This window comes from Ovis canadensis, chromosome 6, assembly GCF_042477335.2.
Source record: "Ovis canadensis isolate MfBH-ARS-UI-01 breed Bighorn chromosome 6, ARS-UI_OviCan_v2, whole genome shotgun sequence".
Taxonomy (NCBI): Eukaryota; Metazoa; Chordata; class Mammalia; order Artiodactyla; family Bovidae; genus Ovis; species Ovis canadensis.
The window spans coordinates 17,561,246-17,582,819 of NC_091250.1; the positions used below are offsets into that span (position 1 = coordinate 17,561,246).

The window sequence follows — 21,574 nt, forward strand, 5'->3', positions numbered from 1 at the left end:
GAAGCATATGCATCTCACCAATGAAAACAACATCAAAAAAATCCATTTAGCCCCATTTTGGCATCTTCTCTTAAGATATCCTTATCATGAGTTTTCCAAGGTAAAATCCTATAATGCTCAATAATATCAATAATTTCTAAAGGAAACAAAAATCCTGTCCACTTAGTCAAAGGCAAAGAGAAAAATCAGCTGTCTCTGAAAGAAGATGGCCATCGGGACAATGGGTTTGCACTCAAATGGCTTTGGCTCTGGGGTGGGGGATACTCTGTACTCTAAAGTTTGTCTAGAGAAATCATGGGAGCTTTGACTCCCCAGGAAAGTAAAAAGGAAAAATGACCTGAGTAGAGGAAATGGTTTCAGAGATACCTTGTAAAAGAAAAGTACCAGGGTCAGGGTCTCCAAAGTCTGGCAGCTGGCCACTCTTGACCTCGACTCTCAGGCACGTCATGGACTCTGGCCACTGGGTCTGGGAGGAGAGGTGGGGCAAGAACGGAGTCTTTTTCAGCCTGTCCGTCAACGGCGCGGCTTCACTTGCAGGGGAAGAAAGGCCGTCACTTCTGGGGAAAGACGGAAGCACAGCTGTCAGAGTCTGAACTTTGATCATTAGAATGTTCATTCGTCCTTGAAATGCCTACTGAGCAAGGCAGTGTGGAAAACACGGACCAAGAAGACGCAGATCTTGCACGTGTCAAGATGATGGCGTCGCAGAGAATAACTCACGTCAGAGTGACTCAGGCCACACGTGTGAGAAATAACATGAAAGAGTGAGCACATCTATTTCTGGGTGGAAATGATTTCCCATTCAGGTTTGTGGGACAGGTAGACACACAGAAATGGAGAAGCAAAATTTCGAGAAAAGAAATATCATGGGCAGAGGCTCAGAGGGGAAAATATCCAAGCAGTTTTAACTTTCAGTGTGAATAGAAATCAGAGGGAAAGTGAGATGTCATGCATGGGGATTTCCCTAAAAATGAGACAAAGCACACTTCATCTCCAGCTTGCCTGTGGTTAAAATTTTTCTAAACAAGGAGACTACTGCTTAATGGAATAACTGAGAGCAAAAATCCTTCTAAACTTAAAGAACTCCAAGATGTTTAATTTGTATACTGAATCTTCCCTGCAATTTTCCAAATAAAGAAGCTTCAGTGATCATCTTCTATAACAGAGCTTCCCAACCTCAGCAGCACTGGCATTTTGGACTAGGTAAACTACTTGCTGTGCTACTACACGTTGCAGGCTGGTGACAGAGCAGCATTACAGACCTCGACTTACTAAGTCAGTAGCACCTGCTCAAGTGTTACCAGGTGGAACAATCATCTCCAGACACTGCCCGGTGGCCCAGGGAACCCAATTACACCCTCCCCTGCCCAGCTGGGAGCTGCTGGTGCCCAGACTCTGTTCTCCTGGCACAGACATGAGTGAAGAATAAGGCAAAGCCATCAGCGTGAGGCAAACAAGGCACAGTGTCTATTTTGAAAGTATATGTCATTATTATATGCAGGATGCTTCCGATAACTCTACTCACTGTTATAGGTAAATGAAGTCTGATCCCCTATACTGTGGTTTCCAACCACCCTTCTATTTGACAGCCTCTCACATGATTGAAGGCAGATAAATCCTCCACACCATTCTAATGTTGGCAAGATGTGGTCTCCTGACCATCATTTATTACACACTTATAATCATGCATGGCCTAAATACTGTTACAGCAAACTCTTTGTGAAAGAAAGTCCCTTTCTAGTTATGATGATGGAAATTAAGAGAAAACATTGGTGCCTAAGAAAGAGATGGTTGTCGGTTACAAAATATAAGATGGATAAAACAAATGACTGAAACCCTAAATCTTATGCATGTCTGTACCCAGGAATTTTTTCTTTCTGGTGAGATGTAGCAGCTTCTGTGTCTCTTGCTTTTTTTTTTTTTTTTTAATTTTAAAGGTAATGCAGATGGGGGCAGGGACCTGTAGTACAGTCCCACACACATAGCTTACCTTAAGAGGATTAAGTCTGATTCTTTCACTCAGAATGTACACTATCCTTCCTTAAAGATTTCACTGTAAATAAATGCTGAAGTCAAGTATCAAAATCTACTGTAGTATCTGATGATCACAGTAGGTTCTTGATGGTAAGAGGAATGAGAGACATTACAGTGGTAGGTGAGAGAAGTCATGTGCAATTTTAGCAATACCTTGAGAATACTTAAAGCAATTAAGCAATTTTTGTTATTATTACTAGTTGTTAACAATATATTTCTGATTTATGATAACAAGCGGGCATATTCCTTTTAAGGGCTTCCCGGTGGCTCAGTGGTAAAGAATCCACCTGCAATGTAGGATACATGGGTTCGATCCCTGGGTTGGGAAGATTCCCTGGAGAAGGAAATGGCTGCCAACTCTAGTATTGCCTGGGAAATCCTATGGATAGAAGAGCCTGGTGGACTATAGTCCATGGGGTCACAAAAAGAGTCGGACACAACTTAGCAACCAAACAACAGCATGGTCCTTTGAAGGAACCATAGGGGGTAAAAATAACCAAATCTATCAATAATGACTCAGTGATAACATTCTCTTTTATTTGAAAGGTGTCCTCGAATGGCCATTTTGGACAAAGCTGGTTGTGGTGGCCATCGGCTTCACAGGAGGTCTGGTCTTCATGTATGTACAGTGCAAGGTCTACGTGCAGCTGTGGCGCAGGCTGAAGGCCTACAACCGAGTGATCTTCGTGCAGAACTGCCCAGACACCGCCAAGAGGGCGGAGAAGAACCGCTCTTGCACCGTGAGCATGGACACCAAGGACGCTGGGGCGGTGCCCGCACTGCAGACAGGGACCACCGCACTGCCACCAGCGGAGGCTGGCCCCACTGAGCTCATACCTGTGTGACGGGGCCAGTGGAGGCCTGTCACCGAGTCCAGCCTGTCACTACAGATGACAGAAGTGATCCTGAGTAGTCACCCTCTATCTTCTCTCCACTTTCTGACTCATTTGTTCTTACTTTGCTCAAAAGGAAAGAAGAAAACACCAAATGACCAGGATCCCATGAAACAGTCTCAAGTGTAAAGAGGAAATGTGGAAGTTAGCTGGAAAATGATTTCTGAGACAATTAACCACTGGTGCAAGGGATGCTTTTAGGCAATGAGGAAAGCCTGAGTGGACAGACCTATGAGTCTTCACAGTAGCAGGGAAAGTTCTGGAATAAGGACTTGAGTTGAACGTGCGTTTCTTCTAGGGCCTCATGATGCTAACTCTCTCATCTGGAAATGACAAATGTATCTGGGTTTAAGCTTGAAATTGTCTGCATTATCCCTAAGGCACATCAGACGCAAACTTGGAAGATGCGTATTTTGATATTCATACTTTGACAGCTAACAGGTTTTTATGGCTGTAGTGGAGTACAGTTTGTTTTGACAGGTATATGTTTTTAAAATAGATGCAAGGCACATTTGAAGATATTAATATTTGAAATTATGTTTAAATCATGAAGGGTAGATTTTCAAAATATTTTGGGATTTAATTAGCTCTGTTAAATACACAGAAGCCTTGTATACTCTACTTGGACCCTCTGAAACAGCACTGTCCAACAGAAATGTAATGTGAGCCACAAAGGCTGGCTATATACGCAAATTTAAAATTTTCTAGTAGCACCATTAGAAAAAGTAAAAATACATAGGTGAATTTCGGTTTTATTTAGAATTATATACCCAAGTTATCACTTCAATGTCATCATTATAAAAAATTATTGAGTTATTTTACATCTCCTTTTATGAACCAAGTCTTCCAAATCCAGTATGCATTTCATCCTTTCAGGGACTCTCAATTCAAATCTACTGTATTAGACAGAGCAGCCCTAAAATTAGAGACAAAGCCTGTTTTAAAAGTTGAATCTTTCAAAACAGCACTTCATTCTTTTATTCAAAGTATCACAAATGTTACTTTACAAAGCACTAATCAAATGAAGTATCTTAATAAGAGTTAGAGAAAGTTACTCTTTTTTAAAGGGTAAAAAAACTACAAAGCAATCTACCCATGACAAAGTTTTAAAATTAACTTATTTGCTACTATGAAGCACTTATAATAGGGGAAATAAAAATTTTTAAGGCAAATGTACTTTTTAAAATCCACATAAGGTGTCAACTTGACAGGTGAGTAGTTATGACCAAGCATTTAGCCTGTATTTTAAAGTGCTGACAGTTATTTCCCTTGCTCAACTGGGAAGCAGAAACATTCAACATTCTGTGATAAGTAATAAATTGTGTTGTTTAGGTTTGACAGATGAGTTGATTATTGTGTTCTTTGCATATTCATGTAAACCTGAAGCATGAATACTGCAGTGAGCTAGATTAATGATTATAAATATAGTGGCCTGTCAAAGAGAGATCTCTTACGTGAAACAAGGTAATTTATTTTTGCTAGCTGTTGTTATTATTGTGAAAAGGCAACCATGATGGCCATAGAACCAAAGCATGGGTTTCGCATTGCACAAATCTGGGTATCACATTGATGTACTTTGTAACTGTCAGTGTGCTTGTTCCTCATAGGCTACCATAGGAAAAAGGAAAGAGAGATAACCTTTTACTGATTAGAAGGATGGTATGATATTAGTAGTGGCTGACACTGAGTCCAAATAGTCCCAGTTCTTAGAAATACAGCAAAGGTCAACAGCGTCAACTTTGTGTGTGCATGTGGTGTGTGTGTGTTCCTGTATATACATGAGAAAAACGTCAAAGTGTTCAGTTGGGCAGCAAACGAGGTTTTTTAAAGCTCATTTTTCTTAAAACTTGTTGAATGAAGGCACAGGAAAAAAACAAAAAACTTGAGGCAACTAAACTGGACCAAAATTTCTGCACAAACAAAAACATAGTGGTGTAATTAAAAATATATGAACCTTAAACTGGACTTTGTATTAACTTTCTAATTTCCATCTTCAAGGTTTAAGACATATACATTCATGGATAATGAAGCTTTGGGTGACTTAACCATGGCACTTCACCCAAGGGACTAAACGTGATTCATTTCACTTGATAACTTTCCTAAACAGTTTACTAATCTATGTCTACTGAGGTTTAGCAACGGCAACAGTTTCACAAGCTCCTGAGGAACAAAGTTGTCACCAGCAAACAAAGAACGTTGATCTCTCTGTCCTCTGCTCTGTAAGGAAAAGGATTATTTACACCAAAAATACCATTTAAATTCTGCCCAAACTTTAGAAAGATAGGTAAGTATGTGGCTCATAGCACACTGGAAGATGATTGGCTCACATGAGGCCTGGTTTATTTAGGGGCACACTGAACACTAGAATGAAAAATATAGATAAGCATTACTGTATTAATGGTAAAAGAGGTCACGGTGTTTTAAAACCACACGTAAATTCTCAAAATTAACTTGAATAGGCTTTGACTTTCTTGAAATGAGAAAATAGAGAGCTCTCTAACAGGTTAAAAGTCAGAATTACTCTGCTATTCTTTTTTAAACCCTGAACTCTCGAATTTAAATCCTTAAAGAGTTTTCCCATAATGGCTGTTGAAGGTTCAAACAACTGAAATAACTGTGTATTTAAAACCTAGTGTTGACTGTTTTCTTTTATACTGTGTGGCGATGGTCTCTGACCTTTCAGTGACTGGGTGTGGCTTTGTGAAAATACTTCTGTGGACTGGATATACCCTTCAAAAAGAAAAACTGCTCTCTGGAATGCTCTTCAATTTTTTGAAGCATGTTTACCTGCTTATGTAAGAAATAAAATGGAATTGAAACAAAGGACTTAAATTGAAGAATAAATTGATAGTTCTACTAAAACCTTGGCTTTTTATAATGACTCTGTGGTATTACCATTGCCATTTACGCTGTTAATTTTTTAAAAGATCTGCCACTTTTACTGTATAAGCTCAAATATTAAATTGTAAAGAAAGGCAATCCATATTTTTTTTTAAAGTGAAGCCCAAAAGGCAATTAAGCTTAAGTACAAACAAAACAAAGATGTTCCCATCAACTTGGGATATAAAACAATGGAGAAACTGAGGGAAGACAGGTGTACACAGTAAAGGAGTCTTCTAAATGCCACAGGATTAAATCTCATCCTGAGCTGCTGTTCATGGGATTACAGTCCCAGAGAGACAGCTGCATAATCTGTTTTCCAAAAGGTCCCTGAACCATCTATATTTTTGGCTGGAAAACTAGCCCATTAGAGCAATGGCATCACTAACATATTCTAATTGTCATGGAGATGAGGTGGGGAAGAGTGTTTCATTTGCCTGACACAGTTCACCTTTCCTTTCATGCCAATTAATATTTTGGAACAAAGTAGAGCTATTCAGACTTAACATTGTCATTATTGTAGTTGTCATACAATTGTGCAGGACTTACACTTTAATTAGACAGAAAGCAATTTTCTTTTCTTTTATGTCAGCCCAAAGGTGCTATTTTACATATCAATACAGTTGAGAGGAAGTACTGTTATTTTGGGCTGCAGTGTCTCCTCCACATCTGAAGAAAGCCCATCAGAAACTGCATTAAAACAAATGAAAAGCGTCGACTGTGTGCAATTTTGGGGACTGAGCATTTGTACCTTTTTTGGTTTTTCCTAATTCTCTTGCATTAACGATTTACTGTTTTGTGAATTATTCGTGATAAGACAAATTAAGGAAAACAATTCCCTGTGAAAAAAGACTTTGTATATTAAATAAGTGACCCAAACTTTTGTTGTGATTTATTTTTTGCCTAATTTACCTGAATTTCTTCAAATCTGTAATATTCAAACAGCCTTGAGTTCTTGATTCTGCAATGGTCTGGGTTTTAAAGCAGGGTCTGAACATATTTTAAGGCCAACATAGGTTAACATATGGCATTTTAGAAAGGATTAAATAGGTGCGTTAATAAGAGAAAATCAATGAAAGTAATCTACACAGACTTTCAAACTGTTTTAAAGAAAAAAAAAAAAAAAGAAAAATCAGAATGTAATCCAGAAAAAGATTCTCTGATGAATAAGGCTTGGATATACAAAAGGATGTAACAGTATTTTCCTACCCAGAGGTAATAAAAACTAAAAGAGGGACTCTAATTCAAACCTAAGAGGGTTAGTTATCAGTGAAGAAATCATCCCCCCTGATGCCCCAACTTTTAAGCCTGAATTCAGGGTCCAATTGGATGCGTTCATTCTTCTGTCCAAACTGAATATGTGCCTTTGTCTTCTCAGTCTCCCAAATTACAACAAAGAAACCCAGATCATAAATCATTGTCCCTGAGTGTTTAGCTAGTGACCTAAACTGGGAGCTGTGAGAGATACCAAGGGCAGCAAGGATGGGGTAGACTCCTTAACCCAGGGAAATGGCAGGGCAGGAAGCAGTGTCCTGAACAAGACACGGCAGCAAGATCCAGCCAGGGGGCAAATAAGTCTGTGCTAGAGTTTAAGACAGTTTGCCCCTTACAGAGGTACACAAGGAAAAGAAAACAGAGGTGCCAGCTCCTCAGGAGTCTTGCCCCAAAGGGAAGGCACAGGAAGAAAAGGGGCACATGAGGCAGTGACACTGCATAAGGCAGGGGCACCCTGTCGCTGAGAAGCCAGGACCATGGTGCAGCGAAGCCGTCTCACAGCCTGCAGCCACGGCAGGCTGAGAAGGGAGTCCCATAGTTTCTCAGACCTGGGGTGCTAACTTACTCCCTGGAAAATAGGGGGGCAAACATGCAGTACCCTGTGGGAGCTCCGCACAGCACCCCACGCCCTCCTGTTCTAGAAGACCACACAGCACTCTTCTGAGGCTCAGGAACGCCGTGAGCCAGCCTGGCCTCAGAGGACACACATGGTCATCAGGGGGCACCAAGCTGTCCCCACCTGGGACATGGCTTGGCCACCCTAGGGGAGGACAGGCAGACAGTGCGTCTGCAACGAGGCCAGCCTGGGGCATGTGGAGAGGACGGAGGCAATCAGAGCACCTCAGGCCTCTCGGGCCACGGTGGTTGTTTAGTCTGGCCATGGTACAGAACGTGAATTTCATTCCAAACATGCTGGATGTCAATGTAGGTTCATCAGTTATAACATGTGTACCATCTGGTGGTGGATGTTGGTAAGGGGGAGGCTATGCATGTGGGGCTAGGGAGTATATGGGAAATCTCTTACTTTCCTCTTGATTTTAATGTGAACCTAAAATTATTTTGGGGTCAAAAATAAAATCACACCCTATCAAATAAACATGCCAAAGAGGACACCCATTCAATCTTCTGTCCTGAAGCATAAGGATTACAAGAGTAGAAAACACTATTCAAGGTGAAAAGAGTCCCAGAGAGAGACCAATGTCTGCAAGGCAAGGAAGCCGCCAGGCATTAGGAATAGCAGCTACAGACAGCAGTTAGTGGCTGAGATTAGAAATGCATCATAAGCCCAAGCCCGTGGAGTCCAGCTCGCTGGTTTAGACCAGGGATCGGCCAGCTCCAGCAAGCAGGCCAAGCCTGGGCTGCGGCCTACCTCAGTGCGGCCACGACGGGTTCCATCTCCATCGGGTGGTGAGACACACACACGTATGTGAGCATATGCAGCAGACACTGCATCTGGCCTGCAGGGTCTAAGATATTGCCATCTGCCACTTATTATCTGTCCACCCCAAGTTTTCGATGAAGTGCCAGCAAAGTGTTACTCTTCCTTGGTTCCATGTCCGTGGACTAGAGAAGCTCTCTCTCAAAGGTTTAATACTGAAAGAAAAGGGGACGGGACAAGCATCACTGAAGAAAAAGCATGTTCCATACACAATGGTTAAGGGGACCATTTAGGAGCATTACTCTAAAGACAAATGATCTCTTAGGTTACCCTGGTCTAGCCAGGAGTGACATGACAATTATGGTCATAAATTCACTCAACAAGTACTTATCTGTTCTGGTTCCAAGCAGTACAGCCTGTTATATTTTCTGTTTTGATAGCATAGGAAAACTAGAAATAAATGTTGGAGGACAATGTTCTGCCATTTTCACAAGTTATTCTTGTGAAATAAGACAGTATTTCTTTCTAAGCATCAACAGTAATGCTTTTTAAATACCAGACTGGATAAAGCAGTTTTTATTCTCTTTACTGTAATTTATGACTCAGTTTTTGTAGTCGTTTTGAAACAAAAAATGAACTCCCTTCCCCCAAGAAGGAAATTTTCCAATGACCAAAGAGATAAGAACTTACTGCTGCTGCTGCTGCTGCTAAGTCGCTTCAGTCGTGTCCGACTCTATGCAACCCCCATAGATGGAGCCCGTCAGGCTCCCCCGTCCCTGGGATTCTTCAGGCAAGAACACTGGAGTGGGTTGCCATTTCCTTCTCCAATGCGTGAAAGTGAAAAGTGAAAGTGAAGTTGCTCAGTCGTGTCTGACTTAGTGACTCCATGGACTGCAGCCCACCAGGGTCCTCCATCCGCGGGATTTTCCAGGCAAGAGTACTGGAGTGGGCTGCAATTGCCTTCTCCATAAGAACTTACTATATAACCATAAAACCATACTTCTGCATGGATTATTTAAAGCCAAAGCAAGTCAGCATTAGTTAAATCACCAAACATTAAATAATAAGAACCTTACGTAAAATTATAAAATAAGTTTTATTTTTAACCTTCTGAAGTGAAAAAGCTGTTAACAAGACAGTTGATACCTGGTTACCTCATACAAAATTTTTTTCCCTTGAAAATGCACTTTCACTGCACTCTTCAGAAAACAGGCCAGAAGAAACTTGCATTTAACAAGTTCTGTTAAGAACATTCTACCACAGTCATGTTTTCCATGATGCTAGAAACACTGAGTTTACATGTCAATTTAACCTCTCTCAGAAGAAATAAGACAACTGAAATAACTAGTTCTCTAATCTTTAGTTCTGTTTCCACAAATAAAACCTAATACTTTTCACAATGAGAAAGTAAAAGATAATATACAAACAGAACTAGCCAACCTGAAATCATTTATCCCCTTTATCTAGATAACAGGTTAAGTAATAGGAGATCCACATAAGAATAAGTTGGTGGTTCTTCTTTAACCATTTACCTAACTCTGGGTCAAAGATAATAAATAACAGCAATGTACAATCCATAAGTGTATATAAATTCTGTATCACATTTTCCCTATTTTATAAGGAAAGAAAACAGGTTTGATGTGTAACAGGAAGAACAGTGAAAAACACTGCTAAAAGGCAGTTTTGCTGTCATCACTGCTTACTCAAGAAGTACCCACATTAACCTTCTAGCAAAATAGCTACAGCCTATGCCCCCAAATGTGATATTAGGTGATTCTAAGTCAACATGTTATTAAAAAAATTGTAACATTTTGGTTCTCATTCATATTGGTCTCCCAAACCTAGAAATTTAAATTAAATGGATTCTGCAGAGTACTTCTATTTATGCTAATAACTTAATGTAAATGAAAAGCAACATTCATTTTCAAGTAAAAATTGCCACACTGTTTTTGAAACTGAAAATATAAGATAAAACAAGAAACTCGTGTGCTGAGACAATTATTTATTATAATTAAGTATAACTTGAAGTTCTCAAATTATTTATTTTCAACTCAAGCAAAGACACTTAAGCCACCGCAGTCATTTCCTCGTCTGTGTCACTGGACTCATCTTTCAGTTCCAACTCCCCCAAATCTCTGTCTACAGCTGTCACAGCTTTCTTCTTACACTTCTTGGGCACCGCATCACTAGCACAGACTTTTCTCATTTTAATGTTTGGCAACTTCTTCAGATCAAAGTCCCATTCCCTAGACAAAAGAGAGAATGCAGAGAGTTGGTGAAGTGGGGAATGAAGTCAATATTCAAAACTATGCAGAAAAAAGTTTATAAATTTACAGCAGACTCCAATGTACTAGATGGAAACAATATAAATGCATCAGGAAAAAAAAAATGTCCCCAAAACTGAGGTTTGCATTTTCCATACTTACTGCAGTTTCTCATTAATCTATATTATGTTATAGTTGCTCACTCACGTCTGACCCTTTGCGACCCCATGGACTGTAGCCCGCCAAGTTCCTCTGTGCATGGATTTCCTAGGCAAGAATACTGGAGTGGGTAGCCATTTCCTTCTCCAGGTGATCTTCCTGACTCAGCGATCGAACCCAGGTCTCCAGCACTACAAGCAGATTCTTTATCATCTGAGCCACCAGGGAAGCCCCATTAATCTATAATAGCAGTTAACTGCCCAGGGAATTTCACGTATTCAAGACTTTCAAAACAATGCAGGAAAACATTAGGTAGAAGTTACAAGGAGGCTGTTCCTTTCTTTTATGATCCCTATCCTGAACACTTCCCTCTATCAGGACATAACAGTATCAAGAAATCTCAAAAGCAGGAACTACACCACACTGGAAAATCTCCAAAATGCAGAGTCAGAAAAGGTTTTTCTCTTCACACACAATGGTAAGTCACAATTAAGTTTCAGCAACCAAACAATTCTCATAACAGAAAACTCCCAGTTTCTCAACCTCAGCATTTCTGTGACAATCCTATGTTCAGTTACTTTGGGAGCAAAATGAAGACTGTTTTGAGAACTGAACTCCAGGTAGATAAAAATACTAATAGTCTATGCTAATTCCTTCTCATTTTTGGCTTTCTTTGGAGGAGGCAGAATCTACCGTTTTACTGAATGAAGAGAATACTTAAATATCTGACTACTTAATATTACAGGCAAAAAAATTAACATCTAAAAAAATCTTATGCTCCATGTACTTATAACTACATGTACATGAGTTAAAAAAGTGAACCACTTCTTATATATAACTAATAAATTTTATGAGAGCTGAGATTTTATGAATATTAAATATTTTCTATAAATTCAGAAGTATAATAATATAAAATAAGCTTAAGGGTTTCAAATAACATGGACTTAATTTATCTAATTTCAATTAAAATTTCAGGCTGATCAACATGACCTACCTGAGAAAATAAAAATTATTTTCTAAAGAAAAATAATCTATGTTTGAAAACTAAAAACTGGAAATCCTACTCACTGGTCTCTCTGGTCACAGAGTACTATTAGAGAGATCACTGAGTCACCTGGTTCTTCATGATTCCCTTCCCACCAACCAACTTCTCCAGAAGGAGGGGCTGCAAACAGTCTGGGAATGGGTTTCTGAGCCATCAAGTTTGCTGCTGACAGTTTTTTTTTTTAATAACAGAGAGGAACAGTGACATCATGTTCTTTTAAATACTATATTGAAGAATTTTGAAGTATTTTGAAAAACAAAAGCACTAGGTCACTATCATTTCAGGCATTTCTGACAAATGCAACTTAGGAAAATTCTTACTTATCTGAGAAAGAGAGGTTAAAAAGAACCCCTGAATACTCAAAAGGGAAGAAAGTTTATCTATCATATATTTTACATGTAGCTTTAAAGAAAAAAAAATGCAACAAACTCACCTAAAAGTTTTCAGATTATCTGCATTTAAAATGTCTGGAATCTCTGGAAAAGAAAATATATTTATTAGGTAAAGTCTTATTACAGCATTTATAGTTTCTTCATTATCTCAGGAAAAAAAGAAATAACCGACAGAAGAATGCCTAAAGCAAAAGAAACTTTCAAAGCATGATTACAAAGCTACAATGAAAAGAAGTTTCAAAAGTATAAAGGACTTAGTTTAAGAAGGTGATTAAAAAAAAAAAAACCACTAATAAATAATGTATTCTAAAATACAATGTATAAAATGAAACAGATCTACAATAAAAATGTTTGACCTTTACAACAGCTTCAGAAAATAAGCATGTGAGTGAGGAATGGCTATACCAAACAGGGGCAAGACAGAGAGATGTTGGTATGTAGCCTTCACTGAATCTTACTGACGGCATCTCTGATGATTTGCCCATGTTTCTAGACTCTTGTGGACTTGTGTCACCACATTCCCTGGGCTGAGGCACAACCAGAAGAACAGAAGGTCTGAGATTCAGCGCTGGCTCCACCCCCAGTAGGATGTCTGACATGGGATGTACTGTCAATTACTGCTACTCAACCTGGTGGCTACAGGTAGAAGAGACTGAGCACAGAGCCACCTGGGAGGGCATCACAAGAGCAGAGCTGAGAGACGGGTGGCTCGAGCTACAGGAGAGCAGAGCAGCAGCGCAAGTCATCAGACGCCAAGTGTATCTGGCTGATGAGCTGGATGTGGGATGTGAAATGTCTGCAGAATGATGGGCAAGTGGTGATGTCACTGAATGAAATACGGATCTTACAAGAGGAGCTAGTTTTAGGAGAAAAGCTGGACTTTGCTTTGGGACATGCCAAATTGGAGCTGTCTAGAAGACATTCAAGCAGAGATTTTAAGAAACTCAAGTTTGAGAATGCAAGTCTGGAGTTCTAGGGACAAGTTAGGATTGACAACATAAATTTGGAAGTTATGACATTTAGATGGTATTTAAAAGCACAGGATTAAATGAGATAAATGCAGGACCTGGTATAAACTGGAAAGACAAGAGGCCCAAGGACAGATATCTGGGCCAATTATTTAGTTCGTGAGGCTATAAGAAGGATTCAACTTAGGAAACTGACATTATGGCCAGTGAACTGGGAGGAAAACCGGGGAAGGACAGGGGCTACTACCACAAATAAAAAATGCGGCCAAAAAATGAAGTGATCATCTGTATCAAAGGCTGCACAGAAGTTGACCATGAGAGTCAGTACCCAGCAGAGCTACCATCTGTTTTAGCAACTTACACAGTTCATCATCAACAAGGACTTTGAGTGGTGGCTACAAAAGCCTAATTTAAGGGGTTCCAGAAAAAATGAAAGATGAAGAAATGGAGACTATAAGCACAGACAAATTTAAGTGAAAAGGACACAGCACTGGCTGAAGCTCTCCCTCAATCCCTACATGTTCCATACAGTCTTGTTTGGCTTTTAAATGACCTGGAAAGGGGAGGTGTACAATCCCTCTCTATTTTTAAATGGAAGGTAACAAGGCTGGGGAGTGGGTAAGGAAGTAACTTGCCCTGTTATTTAGTAAGCTGCAAGGTCTTACTGCAGATCTAACCTGTTCTAAAGCTATTCTGCTGTTGTTGTTGTTGTTGTTTTCAGTGAAAAAACTCATTTCTTAGGAATGCTGAAGAGGAACTGCCATCTACTCAGGGTTCCTAGTGTTACTGAAGGTATAAGTGCCTGAAGTTAACCTTCTGACTGCGAAGACATCCAACTCAATGAACCTACTGCCAGCTTCTGACATAGCTGCAGAGAACAACTAGGTCAGAAACCAGGCTGCCCCACCCAGTCAGAACACCCCAGGGGACTGGTCACTTGAGCGAACCCATTCTCCTTTCTGGCAACTTCATGAAGAGGGAGCCCCTGAAACCCGGGGCATTCCACCTTGACGCTTACAATGGCAGGACCCCCCCACCCCACCCCCACTTTCCCCCTCTTTCTCTACTGGAGCCCTCACTATGAGCCCTTCAGGCATGTCCTGTACCCTCCAGGAACTGCAAGCACTAAATTCTGTGTTTTTCAATGCTCCCTGCTGGGTGTTGCTGAAGTGCACCCTGCAGTCATAGTGAGAAACCACCAGGGAGGGGAGAATGCCTGTGGGGGGCCGCCCAGGCTTTCCTGGACCAAGTACCACTATTGCCAGGGCTGGGACCTTCACAGCAGGAATCGCAGGATAATGCCTTCAGGCTCCTACTGTTATTATTAAAGCTAGAAAACCTAATTTTCCTATTGAACATTTCATTTACTATACTCTCCAGGCAAATTCACACATGAGTGTCTACAGGGACTAGGCAGGGACCGTGAATGAGAAGGTCTGGAAGTGCGGAATGCTAAGTCTAAAAGCGATGGCTACTGTTCTGCTCTAGCAAACAGTGCTGTCAGACCGTATGTTGAACAGGCATGCAGAAATCTACATTTTTCATGTGAAATCAGCAGATCTTTTTATACTGACAATTCATATGCCAATCAAACACTACTTGCAGGCCATGTGCAGCTTTTGGGTCATTTTCTGCTGGTGGGCTTTGCAAGCCCTTGCAAGTGCCCTCTCCTCTCCTCCTAAGTACTTTTCTTCAGACAATGCTGCTAAACGAACACCACACTTGTCTTCACGAACTATAAGAAATGCTCCACTGTTAAGAAAGAAATTTTGATTTCTGTAATTTCTCAAGAATGGCTGCAACAAGTATAGCTCTTTACTATAAAAATTACAAAGGCAAGAGGACACAGTACCTACTCTAAAGAAACCTGATGTGACTGGAGACAGGCAAGTAATAAGCCTAGACCAAAGCAGGTTAAGCACATGCCTGAAGGGAGAGGAAAAGATTACTATCATAGTAGAAAAATGTCACTGTCAGAATTGACAGTTTTGGGAAAGTAGGAGAAAAAAAGAATGAATTAAAAAAAATTCCAAATATTCAAAAAGAAAGAAAAGGAAAATCAAAGTGAACTACATAAACAGGATAAGTTACAGAGACAAGACATCAGGAAGCCATACGGGACGCACCGAGGCCATAGGCCTGGTACTGCTGCTGCTCCCGCTCCAGAGTCTGCCTGATGGCCGCCTCCCGAGAGCAGTGCCTCCGGCCCTGCCTGTCCTTGAAGCTGTTCCGCAACTCAATCTGCTCCAGCTCGCTGCTGAATCGGTTCAAATACCTGAAAAACAAGATGGTCTGACTTACAAAATCTGTTTGGCTTATATTACTTCATTTAAAACATAATCCCCAGCCACTGCCTGTCCTTCTCAAGTTTTCATATTCCTCTAGATTCCTTCAAGTTCCCAGACCTTCTCTTGGTAATGCAACCACTCTCAAGTCTTCTGTGAACAAATCAAAGCCTGCCATTACAGTGTCAACTCCAGGTCCTCACACTCCACCACCTCCTGGATGGCTCCATCTCGCTGACAGGTGACACCTTAACGCACCCTCTGCTCTGCTCCTGGTCCCTTCCGAATCTGCTCCACCTCTGCCCTGGCCCCCGCCTTCATTCACACAGATGAAGACGGGGTCACCCTGACTCCTCTCTCTCCCCTTTATGCCACATTTAAGTCTTCACTGAAGACTGAGACTTTTACCCCCTTAAACTCTCTAGACATTTCCATTTCTCTTTACCACATTGCTCCCACCACCTCTTGCCTGGACGGCTTCATCAGCCTCTTAACAGTTTGCCCCCTCATCCATTTGCCTCACTCTCAAAAGCTTAAATATGAGTATCGCAGCTACTTGCTATTCAAAGTCTCCTATGACTCCCACTGTCCTTGGGTAAAGTCCAAACTCTTACACTGATATTCGAGATTTTTTGTGTTGGTTGTTTATTCAAACTGTCCCAATTCCCTCCCGGAGCCTATCATCTCAGTGATATTAAAGGTCTGGCAGACCACTAAATGGGCTGCTCCCGTCCCCAGGCCTTTCAGACCTCCTTCTCTCTGCCTAGATGCTCTTCAAACCACCTCACCTCCATCCGCAGGCATCAGCTTTGATGTCATTTCTCAAGGCAGTCAAGAAACTGGGTTACCTGCCATTCTGAAGCGCAGAAAGGTGATGAGTCTACTAAGATGACTAAGCTAGTATACCAACCCGAAGTCTTTATGACAAAGTCTATCTGCTTGTCTATCAATCCAGAACAGAACTCTGCATCTTGCAGAACCAAGTTGGGGAATTCCTCTTACTGACCCTTTGCTCATTAACATGCCCAGTGTTTACCTTTCAATTAATTCACAAGCATCTCTTTTTGAATATCCTACTTTTTTGGGATCAAGATGATTTTGAAACCACTGTAGTTTTTCACCTATAACAACAAGTACCAAAACAGATTAACATCCTAAGTCATTATTTAAGCAGAGGTATTCATTATAATTTTCAACATCAATGTGTTTAAAACAGTATCAACATTTATTTCAAAGTTAAATATAAAGTTTTGTGTGGGCTCAAAGCTAAACAAGCCTATCAGAAACTGAACTGTCACATTTTAATTTGGGAAAGCGACAAAGGTAGGAAGGATGCTTTTCTGTATGTATTTCTTATCCAGTAAGGATACAAAACATTTTTTAAAGTAAAGAATACTTTAAAAGAACATGAAGTTCCAAGTATTTATAAAGCAAATGATAGAACTTGTCTGAAATAGCAAAAGGAGAGTTTGATTAGATTAATGAAGAGGACAGTGTGTGCTGAACTTTTAGCAAGCAGCGGGCACTACGTACAGACACAGGTCTTGACTTTTACAATCCTATGAGGGTTATTATTATCTCCATTTAGAAGAGAAAGGTTAAGTAACCTGTTCAGGGCCTCAAAGTCAGTAAATACACTAAGCATACAAGATCTGCTGTATACGATGCAGAATGACTGACATCTGTTATCAAAAAGCTAGCAGACTTCATGCTTATGAGTCAATCAGACCACAGGGGTGCCACTTTCAGTAAGATTTCTCAGTATTACAAATCAAGAAATGGCCCTATCCAGGATTACTGATAAACCATTTACAAATACGATTCTGCTGCCTGATAAGGCAGTTGAGTTAATGGTTTGAGTATCTTTCATTTTAGTTACAAAGCCTAGTAGCCACTCTTTTGAAATCTCAGACTTATCAGATACCCTTACCAATAATAAATCTGATCACACACCCACACACACACATAGAAAGACTGTGACACTGAGATATAGACTGAGGAGACATTCACATCATTAAACATGAATTGCTGTGTCCAAAACCCTTCATAACTCTAAATGGTTAGGAAGCTAGAATTAAACTGGAGAGAGAGAGGGACGGATAAAAGTAGATACTAAAGAATTTCTAGAAAACTGACCTAGATATTCACTGTTCTAACAGTTTAATGACTGACTTTATTTTAATCAAGTCTGGTAGAGAAAATTCACTTAATCTAGCAAAATCACTTTTATCTGGTAGAGATAAAAATAGTATTTCATAAGAGAGTCAAGAGAAAATAGTTAAGGGAAGAACTTCAAACAAGAAAAATCCACTTACCAATAAGGCTGAGACGCAACGCCTTTTCATTCTTCAATCTTGGGAGAAAAAGTGCATGTGTGTTAGAAAACTTCCAAAACAAGTTTTAAAAATCTGAAAAAAACAACAACAACAAAAAGAAAAACTACCCAAAGAACCTTAAGAACCTTTCAAAGATCACTTTTATGCATGTGAAATTAATTTTCTTAAGAAACACTGACACCATGCTTCTCTTTTAAATCACAAAATGTTACTAGAATTTTTTTCTGCTCTGCAGTGACTAAAGGACACCAATAAAACAAACTGGTTCTGAAAACACGAAGGAAAACTTGTCTGAACTCTGTAATATGCATAAAGCTTGTGCACAGAAGAGTAACAAGGACCTTCTAGAAAACTGCTGCCATCGAGACCAAAATGCATCACTGTCATCTTTTAGACTTCAACAGGAGTAAAACAAAATGTTGACTTTTCATAAATTCGATACAAATTATGACAAAGAAAAAGAACTCATTTACTCTCAAAAAATGGCCTACATGATCATGTGCCTCCTACTGTTGCTATTTTGAATTCTAATCCATTCAGCGACTTCCCTGGCATTCCAGTGGTTAACAGTCTGAACTTCCATCACAGGGGGCATGGGTTGTTCCCTGGTCAGGGACTAAGATCCCACAGGAGGACAAGAAAAGAAAAGAAAAATCTCTTTTCCATTCAGGAAAGAGGGACGCTAGTGAGAGGGTAACATGCCGGAAGGCTAGGATCTCCAAATGGAGGAAACAGGCTGCAACCGTCAGAAGTTTTTTCTCTCTCTCTTAAACGTCAGGAAGAAACAAACGTCAATTGTCAGAATTTTTTTCCTTCTCTATACAAAATTAAAAGGAGGTTTCCTTTAAAATTCTGTGTTGCCATGATGACATCTGGTTCCACCTGAACTTAACTTTTCTCAGCCCTTGAGCTAACCAATGTGTTTTTCCCACAGAAATGTTATTCTTAAGCTATGTTAATGAACTATGTATTTACCTTAGACTCTGTCTTTCTTCAAGTTGGTTCCAACTACGACTCAGAAGGGACTTGACAAACCAGTATGCTTTACTTAACAAACCAGTATGCTTTACTCTCGCAAATGTTCTCTTAAGCTATGTTAATGAGACTACATATTTGCTTGGAAACCTGCCTTTCTTCAAGATTCATGTCAATCATCTTATGGCATGGGATGACTCATCCTGTGCCAATGTTATCTCAAAATGCATGTTGTAGGTGAAAGGCCTGGCACTATTCTGAGTTTCGAGACATTTCCTTCCTCTAATTAGCTGTCTGCTAATAGGTATATAACTTACTGCTAAGTGGGTCGCCATTTCCTTCTCCAATGCATGAAAGTGAAAAATGAAAGTGAAGTCACTCAGTCGTATCCGACTCTTAGCGACCCCATGGACTGCAGCCTGGAGAATCCCAGGGACAGGGGAGCCTGGTGGGCTGCCGTCTATGGGGTCGCACAGAGTCGGACATGACTGAAGTGACTTAGCAGTAGCAGCAGCAAAGACTAGCAAGGGGGGGCGCTCTTTTTGCCCCCTTTTGATGTGTATTTCAGAAGCTTTCTCTATCTCTTTTATATTTTAATAAAACTTTAGTACACAAAAGCTCTGAGTGATCAAGCCTTGTCACTGGCCCCAGGTTGAATTCCTCTCTTCCGGAGGCCAAGAATCCCAGCGTCTTTCATGGCTCAGCAATAATCTTTCACTAGTTGTTTTTTTCAATGCTTAATGCTATCAACTAGAGATACAGCAATGAAGGAAAAAAAAATTCACTGTCCCTGCACTAACAAAGCAGATCAGATTTACCCTCCCACTTTAAACAACTAGAAAATCAGAGAAATAAAATGAAGCCTTTTTAACAAAAATATTTCAGTCACAGAATGGGAGAAAATATTCACAATATAAATAACATACAAAAGACTTGTGTTAAGAATATATAAATAGTTCTTACTACTTAACAGTGGACAAACAACTCAAAATCAAAAGGGAAAAGATTTTAACAGATTATTCATCAAATCAGAGACATAAAAGCAAACAATAAACACATAAAAATATATAATTGGTCATAAAGAAATACAAATTAAAACCACATTGAGACATTACTGTACACCCACTAGATTGGTTCAAATCTGTTTTAAAAATGGTAATACATGTCTGAGAGAAAACAGAGGCTAAGTTCCTTCAGTCATGTCCAACTCTTTGCAACCCCGTAGACTGTAGCCAGCCTGGCTCCTCTGTCCATGGGATTTCCCAGGCAAGAATTCTGGAGTGGGTTGCCATTTCCTCCTCCAGAGGATCTTCCAGACCCAGATGTTGAACCAGCAACTCTTGTGTCTCCTGCATTGGCAGGCAGATTACCACTAGCACCACCTGGGAAGTCCAAGTCTTATACATCAGTGGTGAAAAAAGTAAAATGGCATTACCACTTCAGATAAGGTAATTTTTTTATTATACATACTTAAACATTACACCTCCTACATGACTTCATTCTTTTCAACAAGTTTTTTAAAAACTCAATTTCTTATTTACTTAAACATACATCTCCTGTGCATGTGTGTGCCTGCTAAGCTGCTTCAGTCACATCACTCTTTGTGACCCTATGGATTGCAGTTCTCCAGGCTCCCCTGTCCATGGGATTCTCTAGGCAAGAATATGGAGGGGGTTGCCATGCCCTCCTCCATGGGATCTTCCTGACCCAGGCAGATTCTTTACCACTAGCACCACCTGGGAAGCCCATATCTACTACATAGCCCAGCAATTCCAGTTCTAAGAACTGAAAGAAAAATGTTTTATGTCCACGAAAATACCTGTACATGTTTATGGCAATTTTATCTGTATGCAACAGCAGGGTTGATCATTTTCACTTAAGCTTTCGCCAGTAACAAGTAAGGCTTTGAGGACCATGTGGCTGGTCTGTCATAACTACTCATCTCTGCCATCACAGCCACAAACATGAAAGGAATGGGCAGAGCTGCCTTTCAGTAAAATAAACTGGTTTTATAAAAATAGATGGATGGTCACTCAGCTTGCAGACCCTGAGAAAAGCCAAAAAGTATAAACAATCCAAATGACTAGGGTAAACGGATAAAAACCTACATATCCATACAATGAAATACTACTTAGTAATGGAAGAGAAAGACAACTTGTTGTTTGTCACTAAATCATGTCATGTCTGACTTTGCAACACCGTAGACAGCAGCACGTCAGGCTTCCCTTTCCTCCACCAGCTTTCAGAGCTTGCTCAAATTCACGTCCATCAAGTCGGTGATGCCATCCCACCACCTCATCCTCTGCTGTCCACTTTTTCTTTTGCCCTCAATCTTTCCCAGCACCAGAGTCTTTTCCAATGAGTCGGCTCTTCGCATCAGGTAGCCAAAGTATTGGACCTTCAGCTTCACATCAGTTCTTCCCCAATGGAAGACAACTAGTATATGCAATAACGTGGATAAATTTCATGCTAAATGAAAAAGACTGGCACAAAAAACTACATACAGTATGATTCCATTTACATGAAATGCTAGGAAAGATAGATATCATCTATTAAAAAACAAAACAACAGGTGCCCAAGTCTAGAGGAGGGGGGCTGAGACCTGACTGGGAAGATTTGGAGGAGGATGAAAACATACTCCAGCATACTGATCAAGGGGTTACACCATGTATTGCCAAAACTCAAACGCT

General features: G+C 40.2%; 2 protein-coding genes across 7 annotated transcripts in view; one reads left to right on the plus strand and one right to left on the minus strand.

Moving 5' to 3' along the window:
* Positions 1-6,686, plus strand: part of MARCHF1 (membrane associated ring-CH-type finger 1) — a 138,279-nt gene extending 131,593 nt beyond the window's left edge. For all 3 annotated transcript variants that reach the window (XM_069593353.1, XM_069593354.1, XM_069593352.1), the window contains one exon: positions 2,581-6,686. In XM_069593353.1, the coding sequence (XP_069449454.1) occupies positions 2,581-2,879 (299 nt within the window). In that variant the 3' untranslated portion in view covers positions 2,880-6,686. The remainder of the gene's footprint in view (positions 1-2,580) is intronic.
* Positions 6,687-10,442: 3,756 nt separating this feature from the next.
* The window catches only part of TMA16 (translation machinery associated 16 homolog), a 31,187-nt gene continuing 20,055 nt past the window's right edge, over positions 10,443-21,574 (minus strand). For all 4 annotated transcript variants that reach the window (XM_069593357.1, XM_069593358.1, XM_069593355.1 and 1 more), the window contains exons 3-7: positions 17,889-17,926; positions 16,610-16,694; positions 15,415-15,563; positions 12,362-12,404; positions 10,443-10,706 (exon numbers count right to left, since the gene is read on the minus strand). In XM_069593357.1, the coding sequence (XP_069449458.1) occupies positions 10,526-10,706; positions 12,362-12,404; positions 15,415-15,563; positions 16,610-16,694; positions 17,889-17,926 (496 nt within the window). In that variant the 3' untranslated portion in view covers positions 10,443-10,525. The remainder of the gene's footprint in view (positions 10,707-12,361; positions 12,405-15,414; positions 15,564-16,609; positions 16,695-17,888; positions 17,927-21,574) is intronic.